The following is a 12,042-nucleotide window of genomic DNA, read 5'->3' as shown; positions in this document are numbered from 1 at the left end:
CTTTGCCCATTAGTCGCCATTTACTCCAAGATTATTATTAATATCTTGCAGAAACGGTAAGAGATTTTTTTAAAAAAATGAAAAGTTCTCATAATGCAGAACAGAGATCTAACATTTCTGCAGTGGCGAACTTTCTAAAGGTAATGTCAAATTGGAATACAGTACTGTGATTAGCACTTATTGAAGTCTTGCTTCATGACCGCTGAGATCTCATGTTTTGTTTTGTCTGCTGCCACCAGTCTTTGCGAATTGAAAAGGACGCTTGAGAGGGCGACTGAAGACGTTGCTGAGGTTTGAGTGAACGCACATGATCTTCATCCCGTGATCCCAAGGGCCAAGCGCTTCAAGATCCCTCTATCTCTCTTTCTTTTTTACCGCCTGCCTGCTCTTAGTCTTCAGCTATGGCTTCCCCCCGCTTGGAAACTTTTTGCTGCCCCACTAGGGATGCGGCTACGGATTTTGTGCTGGGCTTCCAGCCTGTCTTCTTTAACGCCATCTGCGTTGCTAGCGCCAGTTTCAGTCTGATTGGCACCCTCGCCCAGGTCTTGCCAAAACGGAGGTTTGGCTACCGCAGGTCCAGTCAGTACCCACTGCAGAAACCTTCCGCCTCTTCCAGGATCCTGCTGATTATCAGTATCTGTGACATTCTAGGCTGTATAGGTGGGTGAGATGAAACTTATTAATTGTTGTCTAAAGTCAACAGAATGTGACTTTCGTGTGGTTGATCTCGGTAATTCTGAATTGCAAACATGTGTTGCTGTTGATTTAGTCATGGTCGTGCAGTCTGTTATATAACAGTTGGAGTCGGGCTTTACAAAAGAGGAAAATACTGGAGTTGCTAGAAATTTGAAACTTAAAAACAGACAACGCTGCCAACTCTGATCCCTAATCTCGACAGATGCCATCAGATGACATGGGATTGATTTTTAACCTAGAAATGGTTTGGATAGGGTGTAGGAATAGGCATAATACAGAATGGGAAGGAATTTGACTTTTCACCCATTCAAACTCGCTCAGCATTCCCTGTTTTCCAAGCCACCCGAATGTGAAGCCACACCATTGTAACTCCTGGTTCTCATTCTTATCCGGCAAGGCTGTGTCTACTCAAAACTGGCAGATAGGAATGGGAATTTGGAAGGAATTTTGACTATGGACTAAGGAAATAGTCTCTGGAATAAAGTTAGTGTTTTCTGGGTGACTGGTGTTAAAAGGAAATGCGGATATTGAGGGGAGAATTCTAAGGTTCCCGTGTGAAGGCATTGGTGACCATTCCTTCTACTCCTAGCTCAGAAGGATTCAAAAGAGGAGTTGAGTAAGAATTTGAATCCTGCCAAAAGGAGAAAGAGCTTGCTGAATCTTTTCATTTATCAGGACAAACACAGGTGTGCCACATTTCATGGCACATTTCATCTCCTGTAGTATACATTTTTGTAAAGGCGCTGCTCAGTTGGCAAGTTGAATCTGATTGGCTGAGATGTTGTCATGGAGAATGCAAAGTCCCCCAGCGCCTGGGTAATTCAAAAAGGGAAAGAGTCTTGAACATATTCCTTATTGTTTGCAGGGAATGGTCGCCTTTGTCAATTCCAACAAGCCGAATTGAGCTACATTACAAGCTGAACTGATTTGTGTGTGTACTCTAGTATTGGTCAATCTGCTGTAAAAGTCTTGACTTCTTGCCAGAAAAATTCTAACTCTTTCTATTTACCATCCACTCACAAGTTAAATTCTCCCTGGTGCAAGCCCACTTGATGTATTCGTAGAATAGCATGTCGTGGAACCATAGAATTGTACAGCATGGAAACAGATCCTTTGGTCCAACTTGTCCATACCAACCAGATATCCTAAAATCTTCTAGTCCCATTTGCCAGCATTTGGCCCATATCTCTCTAAACTCTTTCTATTCATGTACCAAACAGATGCATTTAAAATATTGTACTCATACCAAACCCCACCATTTCCACTGGCAGCTCATTCCATACATGCACCACCCTCTGTGTGAAAAAATTGCCCCTCAGGTCCCTTTTTAAATCCTTCCCTTTTCACCTTAAACCTATGTCCTCTAGTTTTTGACTCCCTGACCCTGGGGAAAAGATCTTAGCTATTCACCCTATCCATACCCTTCTTGATTTTGTAAACTGCTGTAAGGTCACCTCTCAACCTCTGTCACTGCAGGGAAAATAGCCCCAGCCTATTCAGCCTCTCCCTATAGCTCAAACCCTCCAACCCTGGCAACATCCTTTAAATCTTTTCTGAACCCTTCAAGGTTTCACAACATCAGTTGTATAGCAGGAGGACTGGAATTGCATGCAGTATTCCAGAAGTAGCCTAGCCAATGTCCTGTATAGCCACAACATGACCTCCAAACCCTTATACTCAATGCACTGACCAACAAAGGCAAGTATACCAAACAACCTCTTCACTACCCTGTCTATCTGTGACTCCACTTTCAAGGAACTATGAACCTGCACCCCAAGGTCTCTTTGTTTGGGACCACTTCCCAGGACCCTACCATGAGTCCTGTCCTGATTTGCCTTACCAAAACATTGAGGGCAGCTGCTCACTTCTCGTGCCTGAGGACACTAACACTGAAGGTGAGATTTTGTCTATACAGCTTTTGTTTTTTAATGCGGTTAATGACCATTTCCATATAGGTTTTGCATCTAAAGTTTTCTTAAGTACTTTTTGTTCACTTATTGAGTTACTTTTGGAGGTGGAGTTGGAGGACTAGTCTCTGGCCTGGCAAAGAGAGATGCAAGAGGGTGGATTTCAATGTTTTCACAGATGTTGCTCCTGTCTGAGAAATTCTACTTTTACATGACTCGATATGGTAGCTTAAATTGATTGTTAGTGTAGCAATTTGCACAACTTGGGCAGCACAGCCTGAACAGTCTTATTTGGGAATCACATTTAAGTTGTTTGGTCATACAGACCTTCAGTATTGCTGTCAAAGCTTTTTGGTCTTGAACTCAAGTGGACAATCCAGAGGTAAAATACCATGGTAAAAGCAAAATAGCATTTATGCAGTAGAAGGAGGAAGTGCTGACTGGTTAGCAAGTGGACTCTGGTTATGGCATTGCTGTGGAGGAGTTATCAGTTAATGATGACTGACAGTTAACTGTCAAACTTTGCTTATAGTTTAAACAAGGAAGGTTTGATACGTAAAGGCATTCTCGTTCTGAGAAATGAACCAGAGAATGGCCATCATCAATTTTGCTGTGTTGAAACAGTGACTGTTTGTGTGTGTGTTCGTTCTTTTGTTTGCAAAGAACAAGGACCTGTGTATAAAATGTGTAGCTTTGTAGGCAATGCAAATGAGCCATGCTACAAGCCAGACTGATAAATTGGGTGTCAGCATAATTCTTCACACACTTGGAATATGTAGCAAACGTCATCTAATTGTAGGATCGCAGTGAACACCACTCATGTGAATAGGCCTAAAGCTGTCATATTTGGTGCTTAAAAAGTGTCCATTGTGTCTTTTGAAAATAGTGCCCCAGGGCACACGGTTGCTCAGTGAATAGCATTGTTGCCTCAGTGCCAAGAACCCAGGTTCAATTCCAGCCTCGGTGACTGTCTGTGTGGAGTTTGTACCTTCTCCCCATGTCTACGTGGGTTCCCTCTGGGTATTCTGGTTTTCTCCCATAATCCGAAGATGTGCAGGTTAGGTGGATTGGCCATGCTAAATTGCCCATAGTGTCCAGAGACTACATAGGTTAGATGGATTGGCCATGGGAAATGCAGTGTTACAGGGATAGGGTAGTGGGGTGTGGGGGATGAGTCTGGGTGGGATGCTCTTCGGAGAGTTGGTGTGCACTAGATGGGCCAAATGGCCTGTTTCCACACTCTAGGGATTCTAGAAAATAAAAATAAAAATGTGCATTACTTTCAACGTGAGGGTGGAAATGTGGGAGCTATCTGAGCTGGATCGAACTAATGGCCCCTCATGTTCCTTAAAGACTGCTACAGAGAACTGGTAAAGATGAATTGAATTATTTTGTCACTTTCTATAAGTAGAAGTGATTTAAAAAATAATATCCTTCTGTTCCTTTTCCAGGGGAAGCAGTCTGTCCTTACTTGCTCTATCAAACCCCACTTTTTTTTTTAAGACAGCTGTTTTGGTCTCTCCTGTCCACTAAAGAGAGCAATGGCAACTTTACTAATCTCTCTGCATAAGGTCATACATCTCTTTATCATCCCAGTAGACCAGTCCTGGAACTTTCTAAAGTATCCAGAGTTGTACACAAACCTCCAACTAAAGTCTAACCACCGAGTTCTGAGGAAGGGTCACCCGACCCAAAATGTTAACTCTGATTTCTCTTCACAGACCTGCTGAGATTTTCCAACAACTTCTGTTTTTCCTTTTGATTTACAGCATCCACAGTTCTTTTGGTTTTTAGTAAGTCTAACCACTGATATGTGAATATTGAGCAGGACTTCCTAATTTTTGCATTTCATGCTTTTATTTAAGAATTCAAATATTTCATGCTCTCTTCATCATCTAATCAATTTACCCCGTCACCTTTTTGAACATCGATAAATATGCATTCTCGGTTCTCTCTACTTTTGCACCCATCCCCTTGGGCTCCAATTAAAGTAGACAAATTCTGCAGGAATACTTGGAGATCAAACTGAGATAAGCTGAATTTCATAATATTTGAATTTCCATTTGTGCAAAACGGTCCCATCTGTTTTTTCTTCCCCTTTCACTGTATCTGCTACGACAGTTAATCTAGCACTCAATTCAGATTGCTTTGTTGAAAGTCTTTTCTGTTTGCTGATTTTGAATCTTTCTGAGATAAGTTTTGGATAGATTCAGTCCAAATCCTTATAGTTTTTCATCACAAAACTGTCTGTAATGTAGCACTTGGCAATGCGTGTGAGAATCTGAGAAATGACAGGAAGTGGTTGTTGTGACATTTGAAGGCCAGCCATCCCATCCCCAGAACATCACTATTCCTTTGAATAATATCAGAGGTTCAACCAGTTTTGGGCTCTATTTCATCAGCAAACAACATTTTAACAATCCATGTGTCAGACAATGGCCCTCTCAAAGGAGAGTTTTATTATCTCCACTTGACATTTAATTGCATTACTTCAACAAATTCTCCAACCATCAACACCCTTGAAATTGCCAATGACTAGAAAGCTAACTGAGCCAACTATGTAAATACATTGGTTAGAAGAGTTTCAGAGCCTGGGCATTCTGCAGTGAGTCTGTAGGTGGTGTGCCCATACTTCTGCCATTTTATTCTAGGTGATAGAGGTCATGAGTTTGGAATGTGCTGTCCAAGAACCAGTAGGGAATTGTTGCCATGTACTTGTGCAAATCGTTGTCACTCTGTGTCAATGGTGGGGTGAGTGTTCAAGGTGGTGTATAGGGGCCAATCAACAAGCTGCTTAGTCCTGAATGTCAGTGAGAATGAGTGTTGTTAGAACCACAGTCATCCTGGCGAGTGGGGAGTACTCCTTTACACTCCCAATTTATACTTTGATGACCTGCCTTTGACCTGTTCATGTAGCCACAACCTTTTTAATGGCAGGTTCAGTTTAGTTTCTGACAAATAGTCATCCCCAGGATGGTGACAATGGAGGCATTAACAATGATCATACTGCTGAGTCTCAAAGGCAAATAGTTGCATTTGCTCTTGTTGAGTTTGTTGCTTCACTCTTGCTTGGCACAAACGTTACTTACCACTTACCTGTCAAAGCCTGAATCTTGTCTGGGTCTCACAAATGGACACACTTCTTCAGTATCTGAGAATATGCAATGATGCTGAACCTTGTGCATTCATCAGTGAACATCCCTCTCTGATGTGATGACTGAAGTGATGTCATTGATGAAGCAGCTGAAGATGCCTATGCCTAGGGCACTCCCCTGAGGAACTCCTGCAGAGATGTCCTGGAGCTAAGCTGACTGATCTCCAGAACCACAACCGTCTTTATCTGCATTAGGTTAATGACTCTAACCAGTGGAGAATTGTCCTCCTGATTCCCATTGACTTCAATTTTGTAAGGGCTCTTTACCACAGCCTGTTGGTTTCTGCCTTAATGTCATGTTTACCTCATTTCTTAAATTCAACTCCTTCAGCCCATATTTGGTCAAGGCTGTGATGAAGTCCCTAGCCATGTGGCCTGGCAGAATCCAAGCTAGGCAGTGGTAAGCAGATTCATGTGAGTTAGTACCACATGATAGCACTGCTAATATCTTTTTCCATTGCCTAATGATTGCAACTAGATTGTTAGGCTGAGAATTAGGTTAGATCGAGTTCATCCTGATACTTGTGTGCAGGACATACTTAATGACATTTCCATGTTGTTGGGTAGATATCAGTGTTATAGCTATACCGGAACCACTTGTATAGGAACATAGCTGATCAATATTTATCCCTAAATCAATATTGCTAAAACAGATCATCTACCCATGATTACATTGCTTGTGAACCCTTGCTGTGTGCATATTGGCTGCCATATTTCCTATATTACAACAATACACATTGTTATCTGTAAAATGCTTTGGAGCACTGTACAACCATGAGCAATACAATGCAAGTGCTTTTGGAGGATTTGAATGATATAGCATTAACCAAAAATTATCTTTGGTGGCACAACAAATCTGTGATAAACAGCAAAGTGCTCGTAATTTAATTTTTTTGATGTCAAGACTTAAGTGAAGTGCACTTCAAAATAATTCCTCAGTGGAAATAATTTGAAGAGTTGCCATCAAAGACCCTTGAATAGTGGTTTAAAATGCAGAAAAGATCTTTTTTCCCTTAATGGAACACAATGCAATACTCTGAATTGTGCCTTTATAATTCAATATTACTGTGTGGAAAATAAATACACTTTTCTCGTGATATTAAATAAGAAATCTACGCCAGTCACTATAAGTGGTGCCATGTGTTAGTGAGAATCACAGGAATACTATGGTGGAGAATTAGGCTATTTGGCCCATCGTGCCTATACTAGCTATCTTAGCGGTTTGACTTTTTTTCCCTTTATTTGTCCATGAAATGAGGGCATCGCAGGCTAGGCAGCATTTATTGCCCATCTCTAATTGCCCAGAGGGCATTTAAGAGTCAACCACATTGTTGTGGTTCTGAAGTCACATGTAGGCCAGACCAGGTAAGATGGCAGTTTCTTTCCCTAAAGTATATTAGTGAATCAGATGGGTTTTTCCCCAACAATTGACAATGGATTCATGGTCATCATTCGGTTCTTAATTCTGAGAATTGAAATTCCACCATCTGCCATGGCGGGATTCAAATCTGAGTCCCCAGAACATTATCTGGGTCTCTGGATTAACATTCCAACGATAATACCACTAGGCCATTGCCTCCCTTGCAGTGTCAATCTCCTGCCTTTACCACATAACTCTGTGCATTGCCTTCATTTTAAATGATCATGTAAATGCCCTCTTGAATTGAACCAGCCTCTGCCATACTCTGAGCAGTACATTCCATACCCTAACCTCTCACTGTGTGAGAGTTTGGTTTTTCTCACCTCGTATTTGCTTATTTTGCAAAAAGCTTTGAAACTGTGGGTTAGGTCCTTGATCCTTTTATATGAGGGAATATTTTGTTCCTACCTGCTCTGTCCAAACCCGTTGTGGTTTCAAAAACTTCCACCAAACCTGCCATCGGTCTTCTCCTCTCCAGGGGAAACTGTCCCATCTTCTCCAATCTATCCTGAAAACTGAAGCCTGGAATAATTCTCATAAACCTCTTCTGCATTCACATCTTTCGTATAGTATGGGGCCTAGAACTGTACAAAATAGTCCAACTGAAGTCTAACTAGTGTCCTATTTAAGTTTAGCATAACCTCCCTGCGTGCACACTCTGCACTTGCTAATGAAGACCTAAATTCTGTATGCTTTATTAACAGCACTTGCTACCTTTGTTGTCACTTTTAGTAACTTCTGTACAATTGGTCTCTATGCTCCCGAACACCCTTTAGAATAGCACCATTTATTTTATACAATCTTTTTGTGTACCTGGTTTACTTTGGTACAAGGAACCTGAGTTTATTTCTAAAGTGAGAGAATTGTAAAGTAAACAGGTTCTTCTTGTTACTCCAAAAGTTATACTTCTAGTTGGAGGTACAGACCTGTGACTGGCATATTATAAAACATCAAAGAGGGAAGTCCAGAGTCTGCGGAGCAGATTTACAGTGATGATACCAGGTAGGTAGGTATTTCAGGGAAAGAAATTACAAGCTGGGGTCCAATGCTCTTCCCTTGGTCAGGGTGTGTGCGTGTGCGTGTGTGTCTTTCCCCCCACCCAAGGGTCCTTGAACTCGATTTGATGGTTCAATGTATTGTTGTCATATGTACCAAGATACAGTGCAAAGTGTTATGTGCTGTATAGGCGTCAATGGAACACTGGTTTGTGTGATGGACTTGGCTGTGTTCACGATTCTCTGTAGTTTTTTGTGGTCATGGGAAGAACAGTTGCCATACCATGCTGTGATGCATCCAGATAAATGCTTTCTGTAGTGAATCTATAAAAATTGGTAAGTTTTTGTGGACATACCAAATTTCCTTAGCCTCCTTAGGAAGTAGAGGCGTTAGTGTGCTTTCTTGACCAGGGCAGATTGTTGGTGATTGTCTGTCCCATGAACTTGACACACTCAACCATCTCCAATGACGCAGACAGGGGCATGCCCTCCACCTCACTTCCTGATGTCAATGACCAGCTCCATCATTTTGCTGACATTGATGGAGAGATTGTTGTCTTTACATCATGCCACTAAGCACTTAGTCTCATCGTTGTCTGAGATCTGACCTACAACGATCATGTCACCAGCAAACTTGTAAATGGAGTTGGGTGGAATTTGGTCACACTGTTGAGTGCATAAGGGGTTTGGTAAGGGGCTAAGTACGCTGCTTTTTGGGTCACCGGTTATGGTGGGGGAGGGTTTTCGCCTATTCTTACTGATTTGTGGTCTATCGGTAAGGAAGTCGAGGAACCAGTTACAGAGGGGGAATTAGAGACTTGAGTCGCGGAGTTTAGAGATGAGTTTGTTTGGTGTTATGGTGTTGAAGGCGGAGTTGTAGTCAATAAGTAGGAGCCTGATGTAGGTATCTTTGTTATTCAAATGTTCCAGGAATAAGTGTAAGGCCAGGTGATGGCATCTGCTGGAGATCTGTCGCACCAGTAAGCGAATTGCAAAGGATCGAGGCAATCTGGGAGATTGGACTTAATGTGAGCCATGTCTAACCTCTCAAAGCTTCCCTTAAATATGGAGGTCAGAGCCACCAGATGTAGTCATTGAGGCATGCTGCACGATTTTTCTTTGGCACTGGGATGGTGGTGGCCTCCTTGAAGGAGTTGGGGACTTTGGATTCTGGTAAGGAGAGGTTAAAGATGTCTGCAAATAATCCTGCCAGCTGGTCCACACAGGATCTAACAAGGGAGGGGAGAGGAATGTGTTTCTGGTGGTGGCATCCCTCTGGAGATGATGGAAATGGCAGCTAATGACCCTCTAGGTGTGGGTGCTGTGGGATGGTATGTGAGGACAAAGCGTCCCTATTGCTGCTGTAGGAAGAGAGGGGCTGAAGGCTGAACTGTGGGAGATGGGTCAGGCTCTGTTGAGGGCCCTGACAACTACAATGCTGGGGAATCTTCAGTTAAGGAAGGTGGACATTTCGGAGGCCCCCTTGTTGTAGTTGGCATCATCAGAACAGATATGATGGAGATATAGGGACTCAGAATGAAATAGTCTTTACAGGAAGCAAGGTGTGAGAATGTATAGTCAAGATGGGAGGTGGTTGGTTAGTAGTGGATATTGGTGGCCAGCCTATCTGCAGAAATGGAAACAGATGTCAAAGAAGGGAGGAGTCAGAAATGCACCAGGTGAAGGGAAGACTGGTGCGGAAATTGGAAGTGAAATTGATACTTTTCCAATTTTTCTTTTCCTTTTATTCATTCATGGGATGAGGGGGTCACTGGCTAGGCCAGCATTTATTGCCCAGAGGGCAGTTAAGAGTCAACCACATTGCTGTGGGTCTGGAGTCACATGTAGGCTAGACCAGGTAAGGATGGCAGTTTCCTTCCCTAAAAGACATTAGTGAACCAGATGGGTTTTCTCAACAATCGACAATGGATTCATGGCCCTCATTAGATTCTTAATTCCAGATATTTGTTGAACTCAAATTCGACCATCTGCCATGGGATTCGAACCCGGTCTCTAGATTAACAGTCCTGCAATAATACCACTAAGACATCGCCTCCCCCGCATCATTGGTGCCGCAACTCCGGATGGCAGAAGAAAGTGGCACCAATGATATCATTGATATACTGGAGAGAGAGTTATGGGTTGGAGCCGGAATAGGACTGGAACAAGGAATGTCCCATGTACCCCACAAAGAGACAGGCATAACTGGGGCCCACACAAACATCATCCAGCTGCATCATCATGAACTTCAAAGAAATTTGCAAAACCCTGTCTTCAGGCAACTAGTTACTAACTTTTTGAATTCTGACGATAACATGCATTAATATCCTTATCTTGTGTGTGTGTTTGTGTGTGTGTGAGTGAGAGAGATGGGGATAAAGACAAAGACAAAGACAAAGACAAAGACAATGAGCCCCTTGGCTTGAATATCTGAATAAACTGTACTTCTAATTTAACCTTGAGTAGACACACTGGTAAAGCTTAATCATGCATGTGAGAAGGAAATGATGTGTGACAGGGGAAGCTCTTGTATGTAGACTGGAAGATGTTGGTTCAAGTCCCACTTGTCCCAGAGATGTGTCATAACATGTCCAAATGGATTGGTTTTTTTTTTAACAATGTCAATCAAACTGTTTACATGAAGGAGGCCAAAAGTGTAGGAAAATTAAGAGTAAGATCTAAAGTATTCTACCAGTTGGGATGATGTTATCTACTTGAATACTATCTGACTTGATTTGGTGTGGAGGTGCTGGGATTAGGCTGGGGTGAACAAGGTCGCCAGGTTATAGTCCAACAGGTTTATTTGAAACCACAAGCTTTCGGAATGCTGCCCCTTCATCAGGTGAAGTGAAGAGAAGCACACAGGCACAGAATTTATAGGCAGAGAGATCAAAGGAGCATACAAATAGTGTGAGTGGAGTGTTGACAGGCTGAATAGAAAGCCTAATCAGGTGAACAAAAGTGTCAGATGGTGTGAGTCAAGTGTCACCAGCTTAATAACAAGTGAAGGGATGACCTATAATCTGATTAATTGAGACAGAGGTAATTACAAAAAATTAAAAATAAGGTGGTGCTGGAGACATTCCAAATGGCTGGAATAACATCATAGACATAAGAGTCGCATGCTGAGTGTCGAGCCAGAGTAACAGTAATCCAAAACTGTACAAACTAAGGTAGAGAGCTCATAACAAGTTACCAAGGTAATGGTGTCAAAACAGCACAGTAAGAAAGATTTTACAGATACAGAACAGTGTGGTGGGGTTACATATTGCGTGACATGAACCCAAGATCACAGTTGAGGCTGTCTTCATGGGTACGGAACTTGGTTATCAGTCTCCGCTCGGCGATTCTGTGTTGTCGTGTATCTCAAAGTCCACCTTGGAGGACGCTTGCCCAAAGATCGGAGGCTGAATGCCATTGACTGCTGAAGTGTTCCCCGACTGGGAGGGAACATTCCTGTTTGGCGATTTTGTTGCATGGTGTCCATTTGTCTGTCGTTGTTGAGCCTGCATGGTCTCGCCAATGTACCATGCCTTGGGTCATCTTTGCCTGCAGTGTATGAAGTAGACAATATTGGCTTAATCACATGAACATCTGCCATATACGTGGTGGGTGATGTTCCCACTTGTGATGGTAGTGCCCATGTCAATGATCTGGCATGTCTTGCAGAGGTTGCTGTGGCAGGGTTGTGTGGAGTTATGGTTGCTGTTTTCCTGAAGGCTGGGTAGTTTGCTGTGAACGATGGACTGTTTTGGACAGTCACATTTATACTGGTATAACAAGGTGTAGAGCTGTATGAACACAGCAGGCCAAGCAGCATCAGAGGAGCAGGAAAGCTGACGTTTCGGGTCTAGACCCTTCTTCATTTTT

The 12,042-nt window shown here is 42.6% G+C and overlaps 1 protein-coding gene across 2 annotated transcripts in view; it reads left to right on the top strand.

The window, feature by feature from the left end:
* The first annotated feature begins 297 nt into the window (after positions 1-297).
* Positions 298-12,042, top strand: part of gpr143 (G protein-coupled receptor 143) — a 63,541-nt gene continuing 51,796 nt past the window's right edge. For both annotated transcript variants that reach the window (XM_048598175.1, XM_048598174.1), the window contains exon 1: positions 298-660. In XM_048598175.1, coding sequence (XP_048454132.1) covers positions 402-660 — 259 coding nt within the window. In that variant the 5' untranslated portion in view covers positions 298-401. The remainder of the gene's footprint in view (positions 661-12,042) is intronic.

This window comes from Rhincodon typus, chromosome 6 (assembly GCF_021869965.1).
Source record: "Rhincodon typus isolate 14 chromosome 6, sRhiTyp1.1, whole genome shotgun sequence".
Lineage (NCBI taxonomy): Eukaryota > Metazoa > Chordata > Chondrichthyes > Orectolobiformes > Rhincodontidae > Rhincodon > Rhincodon typus.
The sequence above is the reverse complement of the archived record's forward strand: the minus strand, read 5'-3'. Positions and strand labels throughout refer to the sequence as shown.